General features: G+C 40.1%; 2 protein-coding genes across 2 annotated transcripts in view; both read left to right on the top strand.

The window, feature by feature from the left end:
• Positions 1-27915, top strand: part of plch2a (phospholipase C, eta 2a) — a 47971-nt gene that overhangs the window by 2447 nt on the left and 17609 nt on the right. The window contains exons 2-10 of the mRNA XM_058642302.1: positions 6752-6898; positions 10740-10983; positions 11199-11328; positions 15400-15570; positions 17118-17211; positions 18191-18394; positions 20593-20713; positions 23338-23509; positions 26345-26452. Coding sequence (XP_058498285.1) covers positions 6752-6898; positions 10740-10983; positions 11199-11328; positions 15400-15570; positions 17118-17211; positions 18191-18394; positions 20593-20713; positions 23338-23509; positions 26345-26452 — 1391 coding nt within the window. The remainder of the gene's footprint in view (positions 1-6751; positions 6899-10739; positions 10984-11198; positions 11329-15399; positions 15571-17117; positions 17212-18190; positions 18395-20592; positions 20714-23337; positions 23510-26344; positions 26453-27915) is intronic.
• The window catches only part of si:ch211-251b21.1 (uncharacterized protein LOC571720 homolog), a 44953-nt gene continuing 27512 nt past the window's right edge, over positions 10475-27915 (top strand). The window contains exon 1 of the mRNA XM_058642301.1: positions 10475-10479. The gene's annotated coding sequence lies outside the window, so the exon portion shown is untranslated. The remainder of the gene's footprint in view (positions 10480-27915) is intronic.

Genomic DNA, 27915 nt, shown 5'->3' with positions numbered 1-27915 from the left:
AATTGCGCAGATAAGATCTCGGCTTATGTTCAGCCTTTCTTAACATCCAGTTTTCCTCCAAAATGCGACTTCTCCCCGTCAACACACTTTAAATCTGATGTAACCATGGCAACAGCCCCAGACCCCGACTAGTAGAGAGTGTGCTGCCTCTCTGTGCATCGTAATGCTCTTCTTTTGCCTCTTGTCTCTAGAAGGTGTTGTACATGTGTACGCTACTGTTGGGTCTTTGATCTCTGCTTGTATTTTTACCTGTTCAATTCAGCAATGGTTAATCCCCCTGTCTTTGTCCTGGTGTCGTTTGCACCGATTCAACTGCTTAGCTTCCGTAGAGCATCTTTCGAAAAAGCATTGTCTCTTTTCACTTGATTTTTGTTTCCCTCCCTTGCATGTTGCCCAAGTTGATTTGCATTTAAAAACTCAATTAGCAGGGAAGGTAATTGAAACTTTAATTTTGTGGTCTTGTCAAGCTCATGAAAAGTGATTTGTTTGTTTTTGCTCGTGGTTGCACTGTCCGCTGCCTGACGTGCGGCTGTATTGGCGCTGTGCTTCTTTACTTGCCACCGCTTCATCTTGCCTTCACTTTAAATTCTTCCATTAACTACGCAAGCACTTTTGTTGAGGTTCACCCTCTGCTAATCTAAAACTTAAGTGCTGGTTAATGAAGACCAAACTAAATGCAACGTTATCGCAACGTTGCATTTAGTTTTCAATTAACCTGTATCAATACAGTTTAATTGATTAAACCTTTAATGGCAATTAAGCAACTAATGGTTAATCGATAACATCCCTACGAATAAGATATATGGCTTCCCGTGGGGTTTCCTAATCAGTCGGCTACATCACATGAGTAAACACATTCTTGTCTTTGTCGACTGGGGGGGGGGAGTGTACGCAGAGCGTGGCCTCCTTCTTTGCCTCTTCAGCCTTGAGCTTATTGTGTTTAACACACTTACAAACGAGAAAGTGTTCCATGCCTCTGCTCTGCTGAAATCTAAAATGCATGCAAAATGACAAAGAAGGACGACAGCTTACTAATTGTAGACAATCACTTACTTTTCAAATATCAGTAACACAAGCACATGTTAGTTTGAGGGCGAGGCTCTCTGTCTCGGTAGTCAGTTGTGGATGTGGAGAGCAATAGCAGCAGATGTAAATATTGACCAGGTGACTGTAATGGCTGGTTGTGTGTGCACTGCAGCTCATCTTTGACAGGAGGAGGAGGATGAGCCACTTAGATTGCTGTCAGGAGATAGTTTTACAGCTGTGTGCCATCCTGAAACGAGAGGCCTGCTGAGGTCTGCACGGTCCCATTCCTACCCAACTTTGACAGCAGCTCATTTCATGGATTACTGCCCCCTCTTTGGCTGAAGGAGAGCAGATGCTTGGATCTGTTACAGCCAGTGGCATCAGGCTCTGAAATCAGCCAGCAGCGACAGAAATAACCAGTCACTTGAAATCAATAAATGGCTGCTCTGCAGCCGCGTTGCAGTTGTGCCACCGAGTCCGAGCTGTGAAGTCATTAAGGGTCAATTGGTTTTGGATAATCATGTTCTTTTGTTCTCCGAGTTAATTTAAAATAGCGGTGAGAGCCTGGTTTTGTCCACTCTTTTGTGTATGGATTCCTGTGCAAATGCACAGATTGTGATACAATGGAATTTAAAATTTTTGAACCATTGTTACAAAATTGTTGCATTAATACTGACATCAAGACTTTGCATCTGATCAATGCTGATTATAGCTGAGCTGTAAATTACAGGATAGCACTCGATGTACATACATGACCCTATAACAGTTTATTGCCATTGTAACCATACATCAGGTTATTATTTTCTCGTCACGGCTGCCCACCATTATCCCGCTGTCGACTTCTTCTGCAGCTACTTAACTTCCATTCATATCACCCACATAACTGAAATAAGTGCCACCAGGAAGAGACACAGGGGAGACCAAGATATCAGCAGCACAGTTACAGTTAAACATTAAAACTCCTAGGTGTTAGAAGTTGAAGATCAGACTATAATCTGAAGATCAGATTATTCCAGAATTGTTAACGCAGTCTAATTTATATGTTGATTTTGTTGTATAAACCCAGAGAATAGAGCATTAATTTCTGTCACCATTGGTCTATTATCAGAATATCAATTGTAATACTATGTCATTAAAAGACGGGCTTCTTGTAATATTTATGCTTAAATTCATGTTATAATGGGTAAAAAATAAAGCTGTAGTATTGTGACGGTTTTGTTTTAGGGGTGTGTGTCAGAGCACAACATTCATGCATGCATAGTTCTTGATGTCATTGCTGCCAGATAAAGTCAGATGTGATTCACTTTTAATGGTTTCTTTATTATCCAGAGCAAAGAAATTAAGAAAATATTCAGAAGAAGCTTAAACAATCGGACATCTTGTTTTAATCATGAAATCACTTCAAACGGATTAATCGATTATCAAGAATAGTTGTCGATTAATTTTGTAATCGATTAATAATCGATTAATCGTTTCAGTGCACATAAAGGAACAATACATCTCAGATGGCGTAGCATGTTTGTTCTAAATGATGGCATCTTTTATTTTTTCATTTATCTCCTTTATAAAAAAGCATCTGCTTTATAAGCAAAGCCCAACTGACTAACATGCTTTACCGTCACAGAAGCACACACATGGTCGGTACTTCCTCAATGACAACAACACACATTATCCTGAGCATCTGTTAAAACAGTATATAGTGATGAATGTTTTTCCTCTGCCAACCATTTGCCCCTCTCTTTTTCTCTCCTTTCGCTTGAGCACAGTGTGTTTAGCAGGCACTGTACTCTAGTTAGGCTGATGCATTAAGACCTTGTGACAACTTAGGATTTCAGTGTGTAGTGAAACTTCTTTAAAGTATGAGCAGGAAAAAGCGCAGCCATGGAGAGACGAATGGTTTTTGACACTTGAGTTGTTGATGGCGTGCACTTTCTATTTGTCATGGGAATTGGTATGTAATGTCTCTACACTTCATCTTCACAGGTGCAGGTTTGTCACATGCAATTTGATGTCAGTTTATATCCGACCTGTCTGTTCACAGTGTGATCCTGTGCTGGCTGCAAAAGGATAATTGTATTCTCTGTGTGTGTTTTTGTGCTGGATGAGGTAGCAGGAGAGTCGAGGGCCACATCTGTTCTACCGCTTTACCAGACAGCACTGTTCATTGGTTCAGCCATGCTGCATTGGCTGCTTATTCACTGCATTTACTACATGTAACAAGCCTGTAAGCTCAGTGTCAGTGTTTGTCATCACAGTACCTCTGCTTTTTTATGGCCACTATTCAAACACATTTCAGCGCCATAAATGTGAATATGCTGTGGTTTTGGATTATGGGGGAACAAAAAAAAAAATCACAATTATTTGGGTCTAAATAGAAGTTGACTCCTTGACATGAACTTGAAACAAAAACAATTTATTGCACGTTAAAAAGTGGCTTTTGCCTTTTGAATTTACCTTAAAATAACTATAAACCATTGTATATATTTTTACACACACTTAACCCAGGGATTCTACATGCATAATTTTTAGAATAGAAGCCCGTCTTATTTTGTTTTTGTAATCGTTTATTGCCATAATCGTTTATTGAAACACAATATTTGATTAATTGCACATATCTTTGGTTTGTGCATGAAAATGTTGTCATTGTAAGATTTGGGAAACAATGATTTCCCTTTACCTGACATCTCTGTCATTCATGGTGGAAAATAATCAACAGATTAATCAGTAACAAAAGTAATTGTTTGTGGAATCCACCAAATCATGATGTCCCATTCACATCATCTGACTGCCAGACCATTTCAATTCAAACGTTTGCTTCATTTTCATGTCCACATTAGTGTGTGGTCTTCAGTGAATTCCATAATAGAAATGATAATCTCTCAGACAGAATCATGCAACGTACACTTACCCAACTACTGTATCTAGTGTCATTGCCTGCGTCCTGGTACCCATCAGCAAGTGAACTTTGCATAATGTGTGTGTCTTAAACACTGTTTATCTTCTTTCTTTGTAAAGCACATTGAATTCTGAAAGTTCATTGAAAGTTTTGCCTTGCATTGTAAAGCCTTCACCGTTCACCACATTTGAACAATGCTTGCTTTCACCAACGATGCAGAGAACAAATGTTATTGTGTTTTTTGTGGTGTTGTATAATGTTGGCCTAACATTACACTGGTAGCAGTGGGTTTTTGTTTTGTTTTAGAGTTGTGCACTTTGCTGATATGGGTGGGAATTCAATAGCAGAGGTTAGAAGAACAGGAGTGAACTGCATTAACAATGCCCTGGAGGTGCACTGTTTACACTGGGACCACAGCCACATTGAATCAATGCCCACGTAGAGCAATCCATCACCGCTGCTTTACATCGCTTACTTTGAGGTTTTGGTTGTGCTGTATGTTGCGGTCAAAAAGGACAAAATGTGATTCAGGTTATAACTCCCCTCTCTTTTTTTTTTTTTTGCTTGTTATAAATCGGTCTTGCTGAGTTACCACATTCTACTCTACTAACACATACTTGGACTGTCAGTTTTGCTGAAAAGAAGTTTGAATGAATATTACATGACCTGCTTCTTCTTTGAAGACATTTAGATATTTTGCCCCACCCCACGCACAAACGGGATGATCAGATTTGACTACAAATCATAACAAACATTCAAGGCACTTCACATAATGAGGCAGCAATAATAACAATCCTATGATATTATAGAAATAAGAGAGGAGAAGCCCAGCTGTTCACACACTCAGCAAGCGCTTGGCATCAGTGGAGAGAAAATAACTTCCTTTTATTTATATATGCATTTTTGTTTTTGGAAAGTGCCTTTGAGTAACTTTTCAAAGTGCTATAAATAAAATGTTTTTTTTTGTATTATTTATCACTACTCTTACTTTCAGACACACAGGGTTGAACACTTGTTCACAAATGTGAACCTTTTTCCGGCACAAGCTCGGGTGGTTGTGTGATTCTCGTCACTACCACCTGGGTTTTCATCACCACCCATGTTGTATTCATTTCTCCTCAGCACATCCTTTCTCTTATGTTCTGTGCCTAGAGATGGGATTTATGGCTCTTTGAAGGGAGCTGGATCTTTAAGGGGGGCTGTTCAAAAGACTGGTTCACTATTTTGGATCTTTGCATAAAATGTGTCTTAGTGTAAATAAAGGTCTTTTGACTTTTTAATCATGCAACACCTTTTTATTTGTGACACAGCAGGCTACAATGAGCTTCCATGCAATAAACTATACAAAACTAAAAATAAATGAATATAGTAAAACTTGCGATTCCTTATTTTGCATCATTTTGATGTCTTTGTGGCCTGTGGTGGCACACAGCTGGAGACTGCATTAAATTTAAGCAAAAATAATGATTAACATATAGGGTTTAGAATGTGTACACATAGTGACATCCTCTGTTTGTAGACCTTCAGTTCAGGTGAAGAACACAGAGGAGGCATCCTTCTTCCAGGACAGACAGATGCCCTATAGGTTCCCAGAGTTAGACCATAGACCGCGAGTGTATGCACAGGATGTAGCGGCCGCACCCCCACGGTCTCAAAGCAGGGAAGGAAGCTGCATTTTACATGATTTAAAACCAAATTTTTAAACACTTTGTGACTTTTTTAATCACTAAAATCTGGTAATGTGGTTACTAACACATTTTTCCTGTGGGGGTGACAAAGTCATCAGTGATATTTTTATCACTTTACAGGGACTTTAAATGCAGCACGATCACTCAAACAGCAGGCATGTCGAATGTCATTGTGAACCACTGAACTGGCAACCCTATTTAGAAACGTGTGCATGCTGACGTTCTAATTTCCTGCGTGCTGAGGATGTGACAGGCAGCTGATAATTGATAGTATGGCCACATGGGGTGCAGCTGCATGATCCTCGGGGTTTGTCCCTGTTCCTACCAGACCTGACCTGACTGATTGGCAGCACACCATTAGGTTTGTGTGGAGGAAATATTTGATTCTCCACCAGTATATTGCAATACTTTGCAATGTCACTGTTCAGGCCAGCAAGACTAATAAATGGCAAAAAAAGATAATTTTAACAACCTCACAAAAAATCTATCGCTTCACGCATGCAAGCTGTTAATGTTTTTCACATGCATATTTTCATTGTCAGCACACTTTCTAATTGGTTACATATGGGCTGTGGGGATTGTAGATACATATTATTTGCATCATCAATTGATAATTATCTCCATGTTTGGACAGAAATCTGTTAAAAAATTATCATCTTTTTATGTTTTGGAAATCTGAACTTGTTTTCACCCCCAATAGATTAATCAATTTTCACTTGCAGCAGCCTTAACACATTACTCAGTGGAATTCAGGACAATTTGCATCGACTGCAACTGGGTAGAAAAAAACAAATCACTCAAAAACATCAGACTAATCTGTGCAAGTGCCTGTAGTCTCTGGGTGCCCTTTATCACTAAATCGCCACAGTATAATCTCATCTAAAAAGGAGCTCCTGGTTTTGTTGATTTTCCGTGTTGTGCTGTCATAGTTTACAGTGTAGAGTATTTCATTAAAGGGGAATTTGCTCCTCGCTGTCGTCCTCCTCCATCTCACTGTTCTTCTCCTTGAGACAAAGAAAGGCAAAGCCCTGTCGGCAGTGACAGGCATATCCACTGTGTTTGGTCCACTGGTTTCCTTCTTGACAACTTTCCCCGTATTTAATTATTCCTCTCTCTGTTCTTTTTTTTTTTCTGCCTCCAGTGGAGAAATGTATGAGCTCCATGCAGATGGGAACCCAGATGGTGAAGCTACGCGGTGGCTCCAAGGGACTGGTGAGGTTCTTCTTTCTGGACGAACACAAGTCCTGCATTCGCTGGAGACCCTCGCGCAAGAATGAGAAGGCCAAGAGTGAGTGTCCATTTTCTTTCTCATAGTCTCAAGAGAACAGAAATTCAAATCTGTTTGCTTCTGTGGTTCAAAATTCAGACTCATGAAAAGCCTCCATATCATACTTTGTCATGTGACAGGTAAGGGCTCACTGAACGTTCCAGGCACCTGACAAGCATATTTCACCCTGAATCTCCATATGTCATTCGTCCAAAAGGCTCACCTTGTCAGAAAGACAACAGCTGCATCTGTTTTTGTAGTTTATTTCACCATTTCAGATTTTCAGATTTCAGACAAATATTTCATTGTTTAATGCAATTAAAATGGAAAAGGAATATAAATAGTATAATTCACAAAATGATCCTACTATACAGTAGGTTGCCTTCAAAAGCAAAACAAAGAAGTTTAATAAATGTTGTAATGTTGGAGGTACGACACACAGAATCTTTTAATGTCGTATAAATTTTTTTTGTTCAGTTTAAATCCACAATCAATTGGTTTCTTCATCTTCCACTTAGGAGCAAACAATCAATCTTTAATTATCTCACATTTATTACAGCAATCATCAATATGGTGTGATTGAATAGTTTCATTATGATAACCTTTTTGGTCCATCACCAAAATAATAGGCTCTTAAATTATTAAAAGGTAGAGTGTTGATGGAAAGAAGACCAGATGAGTTTATTCCTTATTTACACTGTCTGAACCTGCAGAAACACTATTGTAACATTAGAAGTAAATAACATTTAGAATATCCTGTATTTTTGTTCATATTATTGACAGGATACAACAACAGGAGACTGTTTTGCCACCATCATTCCCTCGTGACCGTCTCTAAGTCGTCCCTGTTTATCTGATAAGTGTTTTTTTTAGTTTAGAAGGATTTCTTTCTTGCCTCCAAACATCCCCTCAGGGCTGAGGTGTTTTGTTATTGAGACAGGGACATTTACTTTCTTCGCGCACCAGCTCCACCAGGCAAACAAAACTGTTTCCCGCAGTGTTTTAGAATAAAAGGATGCTAAGCTACTTATTAGCAGCAGCTCCCAGGATGACTGGTTGTCTCATGGGGGAGCTTAGGGGCTCAGTTTCCTGTTTCTCTCCCTCTCTGCTGTAGCCCTGGATTTAATAAGCTCCTTAAGTCAACTTAATTATTCATCAGATTTAATCTGCGCAAACTGTCTGACACACACACACACACACACACACGCATGCAGTCAAGTGAAAGTGATACACACACTTATCCAGCTGTTCAGAATATTCATCCATCACTTCATTCATCTTCTGTCACTTTTTCCGGGGTTGGGTTGTGGGGGAAGTTGTTTTAAAAGTTTTTTTTTTTGTTTTTTTAATACTGCACATAGAGCTGCCAAACGACAGGCAGTAATTTGCTCAATGCAAACAAGCAGATTTTAGCCACTTAAGAAAAGGCTCACTGAATAAAGTCAATGCCAGACTTATCTTTCCATTAAACATCCTGTTTCAACAGGATAATAAAGCTCACAGAGCAGCGAACAACAATCCATTGAGGAAAATCAGTGATTGTACATCATGGTCCACAGGAATTGATGATCCATTACTGTCTCCATTATTAACTTCAAATGTGCTGTTCTGTGACTTTGGTGTTTGAAATTCCATCCATCTATTATCTACCGCTTTATCCTCCACTGGAGGGAGGCGAACAATTCTTTGTTCTTTATTTACCTTAAGTAGCAGAAGCCTCCTGTCCACAGACAGATTCAGGTTTTATTCTTTGTACCTGTTACACAGCAACAAACTGTGACTCTGCTTTTTTATAGCCTCTGGAAATAGATTAATGTTGTTTCTCATAAGTGTTTCTCATCTAAATAGATGTATTTTATATATATATCCTCCATATATTCTTTCATTTAGTATATCAAATTTAACAGTGTGTTTTAAAAGTATATTTAATTGTATTGTTGAAACTGAATCAGATCATTTAGTTTTAAAAGGCCTGGTAGAAACTAGGCCAGTAAGAGTAACTAGACCACCAAGTAGAGCTGGAACAATTATTCGATTAATCGATTACTAAATTAATTGTCAACTATTTTGATAATCGGTTAACTGGTTTAAATATTTTTTCATGATTTAAACAATATTTCTGATTGTTTCAGCCTCTTAAATGTGAATATTTTCTTTGTTTCTTTGCTCCATATAACAAAGCAATCATTTGAGAACATCATTACTTCCAGGTTTGACAAACACTGATCAACATTTTTTAACATTTCTGACATTTTATGGACCAAACGATTATTTGATTAATTGAGAAAATAATCGTTAGTTGCAGCCCAATCCACAAGCTTCCACTGTAAGCACTCTTGCCTTTGCAACAAGAAGACCCGGATTTGAACCCCAGTCGGAACAAGGGCCTTTCTGCATGTAGTTTGCATGTCCCCTTGTTTGTGTGAGTTTTCTCCAGGTTTTCCAGCTTTTTCCCACAGCCCAAAAACATGCAATATGGGGTTTAGGTAAATTGATCACTCTAAATTGACCATAGGTGTGAATGGTTGTTTGTCCCTATATGTGGCCCTGTGATGGACTGGTGAATTGTCCAGTTTATGACCCCGCCTATCGCTCTATGTCAGCCGAGATTGGCACAGTGACCCTCATGTGGAGGATAAAGTGGTAGAAGATGGATGGATGGAAGCTTCCACTGTATGTCAGGTCCATTGGAGGTTTGAACTTCCTGCATAACAGCTTTCTCTCTTGATTGCTCATATTGTTTGTGATTATGAGTGAACACACGGTGTCAGAGGGGTCAGCAGTATCCTTGATGAAAGATTAAATATTCTGTCAGGACTTGCCTACAGTGGGTTACCAGCCTTGAGCTCTACTGCTACAGCAGCAGCTCATCAAATATTCCAAACAGTTGTAGTAAGGCTTATGTGGCAGATACCTGGTGTACACTCCTGAATGATTTATAGAAGTGCAATCAGGGAAAATGTAGTATCTCGAGCTGTGGGATTTGTATGAGATCACTGGCGGTCACGTGGGAACACACACACAACACAGCACCGGCACGTCAACTCTCATATCAGATGCATCTTTGACATCCAGGAGTGTATAGACACACTACATATAAATTCCACACTACCACCCTGAGGGAGTGTGGTCATGTTTTATGAATGTATATGTAAATACTGTTTTGTCCATGTAGAATATTGTATGACTAAAAGAGAACGACGCGGACTGAGCAATGTCTTGTGAATGTTGATCGGTAGTTGTAATGAAGCCGCTCTGCAGAAATATCCAAACTAGCACACAAGTTGAAGAAGAAGCTGAAGCAGCAGCAGCAGAACAACTCCCCATCACAGTGCTGTCATGGAGGAAAACTAATGAATGCCTCAAGGCATTGTCTTCCAGTAAAATGTGATTACCATCTCATAAATGTTGTATCTTCATAAACAGAGCTCTCTGGGCACTGCTCATTGAGTCGAGTATTTTTAATCCTCTGTATCGAGAAGCCCGAAATCAGATGAAAAAAAATCCTCATTAAATGATCCACAACCATTTATTCAATCTTACATAACAGTTTCTCAAAACCACAGGAATACCGAAGAGTGCAGAAAGATTCGGGTTTGTTTGTTCTCACTCAACTGGTATCAGAATTATTAATAAAAAAACTGTATTAATGTTTAAAGATACTCCCAAATTTCACCAAGTACAAAAGTATAAGCAGCAAAACACGTTTGTTTAAGTACTCAGTATGTGATAGATTAGGTGCTCGTGTCAGGGAGTTGTATTATTAGGTTATTGTGTAGCATTGGAGTATTATCTAAGAAATTAAACCGATGGTAGTGTATCATATCTGCTGTATTGATTGATTTCCCGTTTGCTCCAATAGTCTCCATCGACTCCATCCGTGAGGTGTGTGAGGGGAAACAGTCTGAGATCTTCCAGCGCTACTCGGACGGCAGCTTCGACCCCAACTGCTGTTTCAGCCTCTACTATGGAGAGCATGTGGAGTCTCTGGACCTGGTTTCTAGCACTGGAGAGGAGGCACGGACCTGGATCACCGGCCTCAAGTATCTCATGGCGGGCATCAGTGATGAGGACAGCCTGGCCAAGAGACAGCGCACCCGTGACCAATATCCTTCACATGCACTTTTACTGCAGGCACCATACATACTCATTTATCTTTTATTTTGTAGGTGCAACTGCATTATTACATAAAAATATAAAAGCATTATCAGACTTCTGAGAGTTAAATTTTTTTTCAAGAGCAGCACCAGCAGCAGGAAAGACATCGATTAAATGTCCAGAATCTTCACACTTGACTTTCCTTAACCCGCCGTGTCATCACATGGCTGAAGCAGACCTTCACGGAGGCTGATAAGAACGGTGACGGCAGCTTAAGCATCAGCGAGGTCCTGCAGCTCCTGCACAAACTCAACGTCAACCTGCCCCGACAGAAAGTCAAGCAGATGTTTAAGGTACTGGGAAAAAAAAGTATATATAAAGTTGTGTCAATCACTGACTGGCCTGTCTTATGTGCCACTGATTATGATAAAGTTCAGTGTTTTCTAGTCGGTGATTCAGATACAGTGTAGCCAGAATCACTGAAGTTGTGTTCAACTGTATAATTGATTCCATGAGATGATATCCACCAGATCAGCTGGAGCCGGTTGTACATGCTGATACAGATTCCAGTTTCTAGAACTCCACAGAACTTAACTAAACATGACTTTTACCTCACAGTGGTGAAGACCATCTTCAAGTATACAACTCCTCAAATGAATAAGAAATGATGGATTGTAATAACCGGGCTTAAACTTGTCCAGATTATGGTCAATAGACAGTACAATCCATCTCATTAACGCAGTAAACGGGTTTATCATGGCACTTGAGACTGCAGTATTTACTTCCTGGCAGATTGTAAATGAGCAGTAAAGACTGTCTGATTGCAATTGCTGCAGATGTTGGCTAACTAACATATACACACACACACACACACACCAACACACGGACTGTCACAGTAGAGGGGTGAACACACTGGTGAGTTAAGTGTGTTGCCGTAGCTTTACTCCCGTTTGCTATCACTAAGTCCAGTGGCATGTTGATGCGCACCCATATGGTGCTGCTGGGTCACAGATGGCCTCTGGTGTAATGCAGGATAAATATACAAGGGAGCGTGTGCGTGTGTGTGTGTGTGTGTGTGTGTGTGTGTGTGTGTGTGTGTGTGTGTGCGTGTGTGTGTGTGAAGTGGAAAAACCTACAGACTTGATTGCTCTCATAGTTTGAAGACATTAACTGCTGAGACATCTTTACTGTCGGCAACAACTGTCGGAATCAGGCAAAGCTTTTTAACACACAGTAATTAGCACTTCATTAAAACGTCATAATTTAATTTTAGACTGTTAGTTTTTTACCTGGTCAACATGATTAACCAGCAACTGATTTTTTTTTTTAAGGTGACGGTAAATAAATTACTAATTAACTAATTAAATTATACAATTACAGTACAATAAGCTTTTCTACTAATTTACGAATACAATAATTTACATTTGTCTACTGTGCTAAAGCTGCTTTTCATTAAAATATCATTAAAAACAGACTTTCATTTTTATGATCAGGAAGACACTAAACAGCAGCTCATGGACTGAATAATCCTGTGGAAATTTAAAAAAAATAGATCTTACCTGGCATGCTGTAGATGATAAATCAGCTACAATTGGTTTAGTAACGAGTGATCTCCTTAGATGCTGTAAAAAGAGAAACAAAAAGTTAATGAGCAATAATTAGCACTGAGCAAAACAAAGGATTATATACAAAAATGAGTACACCTGAAGAGAAAAAATAAGTGTTAAGATGGAGTCGTTTATCAATCCCAAAGGGAAATTGCAGTGTCACAGCCAAGTCACATAAATCACAAACTAATGAGATAGGAAGCAAGGTAAGGACTGTGTGCATTTTCTATTATTTTCATTTTCATTTTTTTAAAACCAAAACAAAAAACTGAGCGGAGATTAAAAGTAAGATCCTAACCTTTGAATCTTAAATGCTATTCAAACACGGACAGTGGTGATGATTGCTCTTTCATCTTTTAAATTAATGTTCAAGCCAAACAGGAGGCATAATTCTAGTAATTGTAAGGCAGCAAAAATGGACAGGCGAACTGAAGTTTATTTATGCCGCAAGTCAAGTGCACCCAGTATCTCTGAAGAAATCCAGAAGAACGGTGGAAAAACTTGAGTTTTGTCTTCTCAACGTGTGACAGAACATAAACATATTTTAAACCACTCAAAGGAAATATCCCAGCTCGCAGTGCCCAGTGTGTTCTGTGCTTATTGATGTAAATTTGCTCTTTCTCCTCCAAATCCATGTCTGCATTTTCCACATTAAACAAGCTTGGCTCCTCTTGCTCCTCCAGGCATTTATTTTGATGGGAAGCCATGGAGACACATTTCAGGCTCTATATGCCCGTCTGATGTGATTTACCAAAGGCTAAGCCCAAAAAAAGAGATGCTATGTTTTTTTTGGTCAGACTGGTGTAAAAGATGAGCAAAGAAGGTTGAAATAATGTATATTTATTCTGCAGAAAAAAACAGATAATCACGTGTAGAACACAAATCTTTATTCATTCAATCGCTGCCTTTTTTAATTGAAAACTGAAAGAGTCTATTTTCAGAGAGACACAGCTGTTCAGGTAGACAAAAGAAAGAACCTAATTTCTGAGGAACTGGTGAGGTTTAGGGCTAATATTTGAAATGTGGTTATGTTAACGCTCTTACGACCATCAAGATAATGAGGCTGTCTGGATTGATATTGATTTTATGGCTGTGTATTGTCAAAAAATGTTCAATGAGGGGGTGCTTCTGCACCGGACAGATCTGGACATATCGCCAGTCCATAGTTTTAGAATTTGAAATCACAAACGGTCTAGGGGTTACGGTAATGAGATGTACACATGACAAATTCTGTCGGTGATGGCAGAATGGTCACAGAAGGGTTGAGTTTAGGTTTTGTCATTAACTGGTTGTGGTTAAAGTAAGGGATAAGTTTTTTTTTTTTAGGCTGTCCAAATGAGTGGAGGTCAATGCAGTGTCCTTAGAAGGATAGCTGGGATAACCCTTACCCCAACACCATGTGTTTCATTATAGTTTCAGATTATGATTTGGATTAATATTAGTTCTGATGATTTAATCACATTTAGAAGTGTTAGGTTAGGTCCTGATTATTATTTATTATTAGCATTTGCACTATATTTGTTTTTAACATTGGTCTTTCATTTGAAATGTCACGATTTGTGTCTTATGGGATAGAAGAAATGAGCACCTGTTGCTTTAAGGGGATCTTTAAGGAAGTTCACTAAAGGTGTGGGATGGCTCGAGAGCAACAGGAGGTTTTCTGACAGCGTTCAGATGTGATAAGAGTCGATCAATGCATGTATGTACACCTATCCTTTTGTGATTTCTATCAACTAAATCTAAAAACATGAGCTATTGTGGAGGACACACTTTTTGGGAACATGCATCCGCCATAAACGCCGTACTCAGATGGGTTTTATTGGAAACCCTACACTTTCCCTCATGAGTAATGAGTCTGTATGCATCTGTGACCGTCACTCGCGTGTCACTTGGTCACAACTTAAGTGGCGACCAAGTGACAAGTACGCAAAACCAACTGCTGAGTCTGACTCGTCTGAGTCAATAATAATCAACTTTACTGTCACTCAGCCAGAGATGGTGCTGGTAGTGACAGCTGGGAGGCTGAATATGTAAAAAGTGTTGATGATTCTTTTTGAATTGGAGTTGTATGAGGTGTTTGTGACGTTTCTGTCACTTGGTGAACCGCTTATTTTCTCGCAACAGATTCCATTGACACTAGTACTAAAAGTTACTAATGGAAGCAGCAGTCGACCAACAACAAGAGCTCATATGTATATATGTGGTTTGCACAAATGTACAATGGCAGCATGTGACCTTTATTTATATTGTCTTCATTAAAATGAAATGATTTGAACAGACACCATGTACAGTCAAACGCTTGTATAGTCATGCTCACCTGCTGTGAAAGGAGTAATTTTAGATGTAGGTGTTAATATGACGCTGATCTAAACCCAGCGTGGACTGAAGCGCTCCGAAGCCAAGCCCCAACCAGCACAGACGTCATTGCCCCACAGGGCACGAGCAGACTCGAGTGCTGCTTGGCACACGGAGCCGGTCACAGACGGCCTCAGTAAACCAAGGCAAGGATTACATGGTTCATGGTGTCACCTACCACAGTGCTCCTGTTAACCTTGTCGTGTGGCAGCCATGTTGCTCTGTTATATAGATTCACTCATAGTCTTTCCAGGTTATTAGAACATCAACCGAACTATAGATTGATTCATTCTCCTTTTTTTAAATGAGATCTCTGTGGTTTTAAAATGTCTAGATATATTTTTAGGCTCCACTTTTCGATGGCTGCGATTCACAACTGAGACTTTGTTTTGTCTGAATAATGCATTCTTGTTCTCGTTCAGAACATCTCTTAAAAGTATTTTTGTTGTACCCGGTGTGCAGGAGGCTGACACGGATGACAACCAGGGCACGCTGGACTTCGAGGAGTTCTGCTCCTTCTACAAGATGATGTCGACCCGCAGGGACCTGTACCTCCTCATGCTCACCTACAGCAATCACAAAGATCACCTCAACACAGATGACCTGGCCCGTTTTATGGAGACCGAGCAGAAGGTACACGCCGCGTTTGCATTTTTTTATTCACTGTCTTCTAAGGCCTACAGTCAAAGGTTACCTCATTCATTTAAGGCTCCTACAGCACTGGAGCAGAAACATAGGTTAACCATATTACACATGATGCAATTCAACTACCAGCAGCTTCCCTCACAGAGTCACATACTTTGAAGTGTGTTCACGTCACAGTCAAGTTTGCGAGGGCCTGCTCTCGAAGCCATTTAAAGCATGTCATGGCCACTTTCTCAAAGTCAAGATTTCTGCAGACTTTGCCAGAGGGAATTACCCACGGCTCAAACCAATCGGCAACCTATGAAAGAAAAAAATGGCATAGAAGCAGAAACCAACCCTGTCATGACAAGAAACAGGTTTGTATATTTCTAGCTTAAGCTGAGTGGCCATAAACTGGGCTTCTCCTGATAAAGTGAAATTTACAGAGTGAGGGCCCTACAGGGATATTTGCACCAGCTCCACAATACCTGAGAAGCAGTTTTTTAAAGTCTTTAGATGAAAAAAGAAACTTGAGAACGGTGGCTTAGCTCTTAGCTCTGTTTCATCTATATTTTACTCCTAAACTTTGGACATTTTTGTGTTTTAAGAGCTATATCTCGCTTTTTATTCATGCAACTGAAAGCTGAGACTTTAATGTAGTATGCATTATTTTATTTAAAATGGAATGTGCTGCATATCAGAGCCCGAAGAACTACATTTACATGTTACTTTCCATAGACCTACAGTCTGCACTGCATAATTGCAGCTAGAAATAAAGCAGGAAAGGGATTTACTTTAGTGTCATTCCTGTGTTTCTGACGTTCCAGTGTTCTGTGACATCAGATTACAAGAAACGTAGAACTCCTGTCTGTCACACCAGATAATGATGGTGGCTTCCGTAAACCAGAAAATATGTAAACACACTCACAACTCATCCATTCTCCCACTCTCTCTCCGCCTTTTCCTCTGTCTTGTCTGTTGGTTTATGCATCGGGTTCATGAGGTTGGAGCCATTCTTTAATTCTTCTGGTCAATGCGGAGTGTATTGGGCCTGCTGTTGAAACATGGCAACGCAAGATGGTGGAGTACATATAAAAGGCTCATTCAAAATGATTTTTATTTTAAAGCAATCATCCTCTCGACTAATGTTTAGTTTGAAATTAGAGGTGAGAGTATGAGTGTGCCAGTGTCAGCTCTCACTGCAGCGTGTGAGCTCTGCTGCTGCTCAGCCAGCTCACAGCCAGTGACAACACTGATGGACTCACCACTGCAAAGAGAGTAAACTCTTCACACAGGACTGTCATGCTCAAGTGTACCCAATTTAACACAGTGTTTGGCACTCACCCTGCTTAGTGCTTCACAAGTGGAGACTAAAATGGATGAAACCTCTTTGACAGCATACCTCACTGGGTCAACTAAGCCAAAGCCCCATTTTCCTCACATGGGTTAAACTGTCTACTCACCTTCTTATAACTACTCCTGATGCTCCTGAGTTCTCCACAAAGAATATTCGTACACACATAATATGAGCATTGCACAATTTGTGTGTTTTTTAGATGACCAAGGTGACTAAAGACCACTGTCTGGAGATTATCAACAAATTTGAGCCGTGCTCTGAGAACCAGAAGGAAGAAGTTTTGGGAATCGATGGTGAGTTCAGTTTGATTTTGGTTCTTCATCTTTTAAGTAACTCAGTATTGTTAATGTGATGTAATGTTAATAATTAATGAAATATTTTTTTTTCTGTATAAATACCAGACAGTGTTCGTAATGTGCTGCTCTAAAGACGGCCCTGTTATTTGAAAGGATGTGTGTGTTTGAGTCACTAACCCCTGATTCTCTGTGTATCTGTTTGAGTGAGTTGGCCTTGACTGGGCAGACAACTTCTCCTTTGAATAGTCAGATTTAAAATAAATAAATCATTCAAATGGCGGATGATTTTTGTCCAGAGAGGGTCACATGAGTGAAGGGCGGTGCAGTGGCAGTTTATATTTTATATGATGACTGTAAAATATAGGTACAGTTGAATGTTTTTGGGTTAAGTACAATGTGTTTGTGTTCTGCATGGATGTACAGTACAGACACTGTATAAATGAAATGAAGCGGGGTTCACAGTCTTGACATTTAACACTCGTACAGCTTTCTCCCTGCTTTCTTTGTTCCGAGAGAGACTTTATTTAAAAAGCCTTAAACCAACAGATTGAGAGAGGAACTGTCTGCTTGTTTTGTTGAAAGTTTTTATCGTTCACCTTTGACAGAACATGTCCTGTATGTCATCTTGAGAGGAGGAAAAAGAGAAAAAAACTGACTGCACTGTCCCTCAATCTTTGACGTCAATAAAGCATCTTTTGTTTAGTCTCATAATCTTTCACAGATAAACAGTTAAAATCCAGCTGAACACATGATTCCACGTTTCAGGCATTGCCTGTGCAGAGAAAACGTTGGGACTGTAAATACTAGGGTTGTAAATGCTGTGCGTTTTCTGTAATTGATCGTTGCACAGGTTAATAATCAATAGTAGGGTGAATAATTAAGGACATGAGACTTCCTAATTCCTGGTGGACAATCTGTGCCACTGTAATCCACACTGGACAAAATAAAATATTAAAACTTTAAATCTTTCTTTCAGGTTTCACAAATTACATGCGCAGCCCAGCGGGCGACATCTTCAACCCGGAACACTACAGCGTGAACCACGACATGAACCAGCCACTGTGCAACTACTTCATCGCTTCTTCACACAACACGTATCTGATGGGCGACCAGCTGATGTCACAGTCCAGGGTGGACATGTACGCCTGGGTGCTGCAGGCCGGCTGTCGCTGTGTGGAAGGTCAGTACAGACGCTGGTGTAGACATGCTGTAAACATGCTGTAAACATGCTGAACGTACACTTTTACAGCAGGACTAACAAGTGATGTTGTGTTATTTGTTGTCTTACATACGCATGATGCTCCCACTGCATAAGGGCTTTATCTGCCTGATGGAATAAAATCTATACTTCAGTAGTTTTAGTAATTTAGTAGCAATTAAACAAAACATCAGTTTCTAATGTTTATCCATTGTGCAAATACACAATTGCTTTAAATGTTTAACCTCAGATGTGTGAAGTTTATCTTCATAGTTTTTTTTCTCTCCTTCATGTTTTAAAACCACTATTAACTGGTTTATCCAGCTTATACCTAGGATTTTAATGATTTGATAGTTATCCGACATATATCAGGTCAATTCTTGATATTCACCGAATTGCACATTTTTTATTTTATTTGACCATCTGGCGTTACCTTGTCAGGTTTATCTAATGGCAAACAAGAATAATGTGGAACAAAACGACGGTCAGAAACGTTTGATTAGTCAGTGTATTATGTATAAATGTGTCATACTTTTGTGTACATTACTTTTGAACCTTTTGTGTAAAATATGTTGCAGCAAGACTGGGAAACTGAGTTAGTTTCAAATCCAAACTGAGAATTCTTGAGGCTGCACTTGTTTTTTATAATGTGCGTGTAATAAATTTGCTGTCTAGTGTGTTTTGTATTTGCTGCTGCCTCTCTTGGCCAGAAAAAGAGGTTCTTAATCTCAATGGGATTTTCCTGGTTAAATAAAGGTTAATATAATATATAAATAAAAAAATACATTACCACAAAGAAGGTGTCATTGCCTATGAAGACAATGGAGTGATTTAATCTGATGACCAGATTATTGTGACCTACAGTGTAGTGTATGTGCTGCCACATTATTTCAGAACAGGGAAGACTTTGTGTAGTTGTGCTGTTCATTACAAATAAATATTGGACACATGCCACCCGATCAGAATTGATAGTATCAGTGGCCATGGTATGTGGCATGTTGCAGTGGCTTTTACTTGTCAGCTTGAGTTATCATGTGTATGTTGTTGTTGTTTTTTCCCTCCGTGACACCTCCCGGGCTCTCAGGAGACAGAAGAATTGAACTGCATGGCGCCATATTTTTCTGAAAAGTTGTCACCCAGGCTGTGTGCCCCCCCGACATACTGTGTTCCTGTAGAGATGCTTGTGTGTCTTTGCTCATGAATTCTTCATGCATCAGAGAGAACGTGGCTATAGTATGTGTCCTTATTGTATAATCTTCAACTTTTATGATTAACGATCACATAAGAAAATAGTGTTCCAACATCTTGTAACAGAAGAAGAAGAAGAAATAAGAAGGCATTATCTTGAGTACAAAGGTCAACACCCACTTCACTGCTAACTCGCCTGAGGACTTGGGGCAGAAGAAGTTCACGTGGACCGAGGTCCATGCAAATGTCTCGTCAGGCTCCAAAGAAGGTCATCTGCACTCGGCTCAAAGTTTATCCAACCTTGCTGCACGAATTAACATAATAATGACTTTTTATCAAAGCTGAAATTATAATTTGAGTCCCTGAAATAGACAGACAACAGTGACAGAGCCACAAAATGTGCTCACACAGTCATGTGCTCTGAACTGGGTGTCGGAACAGTCTTGTGTTTGTACACATGGACTGTCAATGCAGTCATATTTATTTTTATTTTTTTTACAGTGCATGAATGTCTACACAGACCTGAGATGGCTGGCATTCTATATTTGTTTTCTGCCCAACAGATAAATAAAGATTAAATACTGTGAGCCACAGACACTGTAGGAAAGAAAGTATTAACTGTCTACTTTAGTTTCCGTCAATTCTCACTCACTTTATTAAGCTTCTGCAGGTTACAGTGTCAAGTGTTCACCGTCACACTTGACCAATAGCACAACCCTGGCTCTCTTAAAGATGCAGTGAAACCCTGATTAATGTTTTTCTAGCATTTCTTGCCAGTAGCTGTGAAAAAGGTCAATTTCACCACTCAAGACTTGCTTGAGCGTTGCATACACATGTATGTGTATGAGTTCAACTCGTTGACAGTTTGCTATAAGACCAACTTTCAGTCACATCATTCCAATCCAATTGCCAATGATCACAGACATAAAAACAGCACCGTTTTGAATGGCGTGTCCTAATTGCACCTTTTCTTTTTCCCCTCTTGTCCACAGTGGACTGCTGGGACGGTCAGGACAACGAGCCCATCGTCCATCACGGCTACACCCTCACGTCCAAGATTCTCTTCAAAGACGTTATTGAGACCATCAACAAATATGCCTTTGTCAAGAACGAGTATGTATACATGCACACATACACACATTCACTTTACCATTTGTTTCTTTTATTCTCCAAATAAACGTTCTGTATAAATGCTGCAGTCCACACTGTAGAGCTGCTTTACACAGACTGTTGCATTGTAGAGGAAAAGGGATGCTAGTAATTCAACTCTCTGGTCAGTTGTGTTTGCACATTTAATTTAACATATATTGTGAGTCTGATAATGAAAGCTTGATGTGCTTGATGATAAACTGAACATATTTGAGGTTATTCCAATCATTTAACCATAAACCACAATGTAGAATAAAGGCACATTGAGAGAAAGACCAGATCTACACAGTGAGAGTGACACACTTTGGAGAGCGATGTTTTTGGTTATATCATTGGCTTGTATCATTTACCTAAAGTCTTTGAATATTTTAAATTCTCCAGATTATTTCCAAAAAGTGCCGTAGGAGCACGTCCCAGTCAAAATCAAAAGCTGCCTATGGCTTTCCCAACTTTCTCTGTATGTGTGAACAGTCTTCAACACATCACTCAACAAGTTCTGGTAGCTGGGTTGAGATTGAGTAAGTGCGAAGGCCACATCATGTGAAACACAACACTTTTCCCCCAAAGTTGAAACATTCACTGAGGCTTTGGTCCTGCTGACCAGCACTGGTCATGGCTTTTTGACTCATTTGTTTTTTTTTTAATCTATGGACAATACATTCCCTGCCAGAATGTGGACAAATAAAAGAAACCTTGCACACAGACACCATCCTCCTCCTCCTCCTCCTCCTCACAACATCAGAGGGTGATAATCCCATCGACACACACACACACAGTCTAGAGGATGCAAAGGAAATCTCTATTTTTAGATCCTGTCTCTTCACGTAAAAATGAAGGAGAAACACTCCCTTTGTGTGCATGTTCCCCCGCCCCAGTGTTTGATTTTGAAAGCAGACTCCTGGTCAGCGTGTTCCACAGATAGTTGGTTAAAAAGGGAGCAGGGGTGAAAGGCTGCATTCAACATCAAAGAGCAATCACGTTTTCCAGGATTTTTGAATAAAGACGGGCTGTGCTGAGCGGCTGTCGTGGACAAAATTTGGATGAAAGGCTTCCATCTGATGGAGACTGGGAGTCAACACACTTGCTGTGTTGTTGAATGAAGCTGGTTTTTACACACTGGACCACAGGTGCTGTGGAAAATGTTGAATAAAATGCTAAGTAGTCATGTTAATTACATTTCCATCCACGGATAAAAGAACATTTTCATGTCGGGAGTCCTTTTACAAATGATAACTATAATCAGGGTCTGTCAGACAGAGCACTGATGGCTCATTCTTGCAGAGGACATTTTAAGGGCGTGCATTTGTACAAGTTGTTTGCTTAAACCTAATGTTTCCACATTTATAATCCTAATAATTCTCTTGACTGTGGCAGTCCACCATATCATCATTTTGTCCTGCCACGGTTTCATAATGAACACATTTTTTTTTACCCCTCTCTCCTTCAGTGCCTCTGTGAGGCACTAAAGAAATAGTCAAAGTCATTAGAAGAGAGCCACAGGGGCCTTGAATGTTTGTTGATTTCATAGCAGTCTCTGAAAGTTAAGAACTTTGACTCTGAGCCTCAAAAATTAGCCTCATTGTGGCACAAGAGGAACATTGAGTGGATCCTCAGTGTACTGTGATTCATCCTGTGGGAAACATAAGTGTCTGCACATAGATTTTATGGCATTTCATTCCAGAAATGTGTTCGTCAGATATTTCAATCTGCACCACACTGGTCAATGAGGGACCAATGGACCAATGTTGCAGAGTGCTGTTTGAGCTTATTTTCTCATAATTCTCTTAAATGGTTTGCAATAGATTTACAATAGATCATTTATTGGCATGGGAATCCTTTGATGGATTAACACTTGAACAATTTTCACACACACTTTACTCCCTGTAGATCAGCCAACTCTTCTAAAACTTGCCATTTCATTGTTTCCATGGTCCAGACAGCATAAATGCATTGGTGTGTGTGTAGTGCTCGCCACTGGAACAGCCTGACACGAAAGCTGAGATAATTAAGTCTCTAAATACTTACTTCATTAATCTATCCGTTATGTTTCAATTAACTGAACTAATCAGTGGTTCAGTCCTTAATGTCAGAAAATGATGAAAAACCTTCATCAGTGTCAAACAACGTCCTCAAACTGGTCTTGTTTTGTCTACAAACCAAAGAGATTGAATTCACTTTCAGAGATGAGTGAAGGAACCAGAACATGTTTGCATTTAAAAAGCTGAAATAAGAGAACTTAAGAGAAATAAGAGCAACCAAACAAGTAAACAAATAACCACTCAGGCATCTAATCAATTATCAAAATGGATGAAAATGAAGTTCATTAATGTACTAATGCACAGTTAATGGCGTGATTGCTTGTTTTTATTCCTGCAATATGCAGTTGGTGCCATTTCATTGTTGGACTGAACAGTCTGTACTGAAGAAATAAACTGACAATGAATCATGAATTTGATTCACTATAACCCACTGAAGAGATTTTCTGAGAGGTGGAACTGTCTCCTTGACCCTTCAGTCCTGTAATGCTATTCTGCTGTGTGTGTGTGTGTGTGTGTGTGTGTGTGTGTGTGTGTGTGATTATTTCTCAGCTACCCAGTCATCCTTTCCATCGAGAACCACTGCAGCGTCCCCCAGCAAAAGAAAATGGCCCTGTACCTGATTGAGATCCTGGGGGACAAACTGGACCTGTCCAACATCAAGGCAGACGAGTCTGGACGGCTGCCGTCGCCAGAAGCTCTCAAGTGCAAGATCCTTGTTAAGGTAATGTCAAGAGCGTGGGCGCAGTGTGAAGCATCGATAACGGTCTGAGATGAGAGGAGTCGCTCCTCGGGCGATTATCTTGGCTCACCGTTTTATTAGCTGCCGTTTGCCTTCTCACAGAGCAGACTTCAAAGGCAGCAAATCGTCAGCAGGGTGAAGCCATTTGATTTGAGTGTTTGAATATGACAAGTTTCCAAGAAGAAAGGAGAGCCATGAGCTGACTGTTGGGATGGATAAGAACTTTGTGTAGTAACGGCAGACTGCCGGCTGGCTCATGATTTGGCCACGCTTTTGTGTTCATATCGTAACACAATAGTCCAGCTGACCGCAGATTAACTGGACGTGTTGATTCTCTCTACATGTCATCCTTGAATGATGAAGTACATTTACAGCAAGCTTCTTTTTTTTAGATTTTGTATTTATGCTAGGTTTTATCTCTCAAGCCATGTAACCTTTAACCTGTGACGTCTAATAGTGTGAACATTTAAGGATTTTAGCACTGCTGCCTCACAGCAGGAAGGTTGCATGTTCTCCCTGTGTGTGTGCGTGGGTTTTCACGGTTACCTCTCCAGGGTGTACCCTGCCTTTCACCCGATGTCAGCTGGGATTGGCACCAGCAGCCCCACAACCCTCATGTGGAGGACGAATGACTGCTGCTTTTGATCTCTTCTTCCTAGTAAACTGGGCTTCAATGTCACACCCTTTGAGACCAACTAAACAAATGACTTTAGTTTGTGGTGCAGCATTCAAAAAAACTGTTGTATCTCTGAATAGTCCTCATCCACAGAAGTGTCTGCACTGACTACAAATGAAAATAATCTGCGTTTCAGTTTTGTATCAGAAGTAATCTGTGTCCATGTTACTACCATTCTAAAAATGCATGTCTTTTACTCAAACCTGCATTATAACATACAGTAGTTGAGATTTTGATGGTATTATTTGGTAATGTTTAATCACAATTGCGATTAGGGCTGGGTGATAATACGATAACAATATATCACGATAGACACTTAGATATCAATAGAAAAAAATGTTGTGATAAAGTCACTCAACTTTGTTAAACAATAGAAAGTAGACTAAGCAGGTTTGGTTGCATGAACAAACTCAGTCCCATGGTCCTTCCCTCGTAACCAAGAGTGGCCGGAGCCTCTGGAGTGGCAGCCAAACAGCCAATCACTGAACAGTCAGTTTGGTTCCACGTGTCTCACTCACAACACCAGCATGTTAGTGTGAGTGAAAAAAGGACACACTGTCTCACCAGTATGGCCGTTGTTTTGGTTACTTTAAGTCCGACCACAGTCACACCAATGTCGTCTGCAAATTATGCAAGACGACCGTACCCACAAAGACCTTATTCTACGCGTTGTACGCCACGCCCGTCAGCATCATCTGCAGACTGCCCTGTTGAGGTCTGCAACAGAGTCTGCCGTATGATGGACTTGTCATAAGCAAAGCAGCATCTAATAATAATGTATCAAAAGTGTTGCAGTGCAGTTGGCTTTACACCTGACTTTAACCAACAGCAGCAAGGAGCTTGTTGAGCAGCAGCAGCAGCAGCAGCAGCAGCAGCCGCCGCCCTCTGTTAGCAGGGAGGGAGCAGTTTTCAGGTTAATGAGGCTGTATTGACACCAGATGCTCTGACTAAAGACGGGGCACTTTGCCAATACCTGCCTCACTGAGGGCCTCTCTGCCAGCTGTTACGCTGGCACTGCTATCAGCACACACTGTTCGTGGCGGCACCTCTGTGTGAGCAGAGCGCCGAACACTGAAATGCAACACTTTGGCCTCCAGCGCTCGCACTGTGAAGCCTCACTGTGGGTTTAGACTGCTCTCACCCACAAAGTGCTGCTGCAGGCTTCCACATCTTTGACACCGTGATGGAGAGTGATTGCAAACCACAGGAAAAGCTGCCTCACTTGTTAATGAAAATGTGTGGATCGGGCTGCGAGAGTGGAGCCATCTGTTACCCTGTGAACCTGTACATTCTTCACTGTTCTTCCTGAAATCCTTCCCCTCGGGGCATGTCAGTGAGTACATGGACATGGTTCACCCACAACTTTATCAACCACTCAATCCTCTGGAGGCCTTTGTCACATTTGTTTTGAGGGAGATCGTGAGATGATGTAACGACAAACGGTAAAAGGAAGAGGCTTATAGACACTTTGACATAAATGGTGTGACAATGTACAAAGTAGAGCACTGCATGTCTTTGTTGGAACCCAAACCTGAGTGCACTAACTGAACCTGACACAAAGTTAAAGCGCTGCATTTTATTGCCTGAACTCATTTCGAGGCCGGTGCAGTTAAAACTACATTAGGCAGGAGGATCATTTAGAAATGATGAATTGTTGAGTTTCAGCCACAGGTTATTAAAATACACACATTTTGGGATCGCACCTCTCTGTCCTGAACTCCTCATCAGCTGAGCACTTAGAAATGCACTCGTTTCATACGCGACAGATGACCCGAGGCAATTCATCTCTGCCTGTGTGTTTTGCTGCGTTTATTGTCCCACTCTTTTTTTTAATGTTTCTCTGCAGTGTAGCCAGTTGGTTGCTGCTGGAAGTGACTTGTATGCAGAATAGGTGTAGAATAGCAGCCAACAGTGTGTCTAGATAGTGTTGTGTCATTTCAAACAGGTGTTTCAGTTTTCAGTTTCAGGTTTTATCACCAAAGAAAGGTGAATTGTCAGCTTGTGTTTTTGTTTGTTTTTTCAGTACCCATTCACTTAGTTACACACAGAGCTGGGAAGATGATCTCTGTCTGGTCACAACGCTTAAATAACTTCTGTTTGTAATTATCAGATGAAGCTCGACTTATTTTGCTCTCTTCCAGGGGAAGAAACTGCCTCCGAACATAGACGAGAATGCAGAGGAAGGAGACGTCTCCGATGAGGACAGTGCTGATGAGATGGAGGACGACTGCAAGCTGATGAATGGAGACGTATGTTAACTTTTCCTCCATTCGACCACATTTATTTCCTGTATTGGTTATATGTGGTAATGTGCTCTTGTGTCCAGCTGAGGAAATGTGAACTGTGTATTTCCTGTACTTGATGGTTGTTGTTTAAACTGAGCAGTGTTGATGGAGGGCTCTCCTCTCCTGCCTTGTCTTTGTTCCTGTTTCCTGTGCTGTTTGCTCTTGTCTTTCTTTCTTTGTGGCTAGTTGTTCTCATCTCCTGCTCTTCTTCTGTCTCTTCTTCTTTTTCTTCTTCTCTTCAACTGTTGCTTGCTTCTTTCAAAGTGGAAGGTACTGTATGAAAAGCTCATCCTCCACCATCTCAGTGATCTCACTCAGTCATGTGCCATATTTACTCACCCTGCCTGTGTTTCTGCCTGGATTTATTTTTGTTTAATCAAAAACCAAACATGCACATGGAGTTATTTGATGCCTTAAGCTGGTGAGGTTTAGATGTCATGGGCATTAGCAGCCAGAAACAAAGAAAATTAAATACAATTTACAGTAATGACTAACACAGCTAGTGTGTAGCAGGTCGGCACCAAAACTCTTGTAGTTCTTTAAATGATGTCACTGTCAGTTTTTTTTATGAATACTACGTGACCACACCAACAAACATAACAACGTTATTTATTGTTACATCTACTGTTGAATGCATGAGGTTGCATGAGGTTGTGTTACCCCTTTGTTCCTTAAATTATCAGCGATGGTATAGAATCTGAAATGCCTCCACACATTGTTTGCAGGTGGTCTGGTGTCATGATTGTCCACTAGAAGAACAGTTTAATTTTCTTATCTCCTACATTTCACAGCAAATCTTTAGGTTAAGAAGTTAACCACAGTTCTGAGATATACAATATAACATCCCTATTATATATTTTTTGATGGATTCAGAGTGGATGTAAAGCCAAGCTGCACTCATTGTACCATCTGATGGACTATGCAGTAACTACTTAAGACTCTATGATGGTCTTCTAGGCTGCATATTTTGACATATTTGACCAGTTTTTAAGGTTGGATAAAAACTGAAAGCCCTATTACCTCATACAACTTTGACAAATCATTTCCAAAAGAAGTAAAACAAAATGATTTATCGGTTCCCAATAAATATCCTTTTTTCAAACTTTGACAGGTTGTTTTCGAATTCTGTCCCTGACCCTGCAGATAATGAAGTGTTCCATTAAATACGGTCCCTCACAGAACCATTATTCTCAAAGTACAGAAGCCTCTGAAACAAATTAAATTGTTATTTCAGAGTTTTTTATAATTATAAATTATTTGAGAGAATTCTTATAATTAACAGTCTTATCAGAATATGAAGCGTGGGACTTTTCTCAGGTGAAAGGGTTTTGTATACTGTTTTAACAACTCTACCGGAGAGACAGTGGACAGTAGACACTGTACCTTATACTTATAGTACTGATCGCAGCACATTTAATATTGTGCTG

This window comes from Solea solea, chromosome 11, assembly GCF_958295425.1.
Source record: "Solea solea chromosome 11, fSolSol10.1, whole genome shotgun sequence".
Taxonomy (NCBI): Eukaryota; Metazoa; Chordata; class Actinopteri; order Pleuronectiformes; family Soleidae; genus Solea; species Solea solea.
Note: the sequence above shows the minus strand (reverse complement) of the source record. Positions and strands in the feature narration are given on the sequence as shown.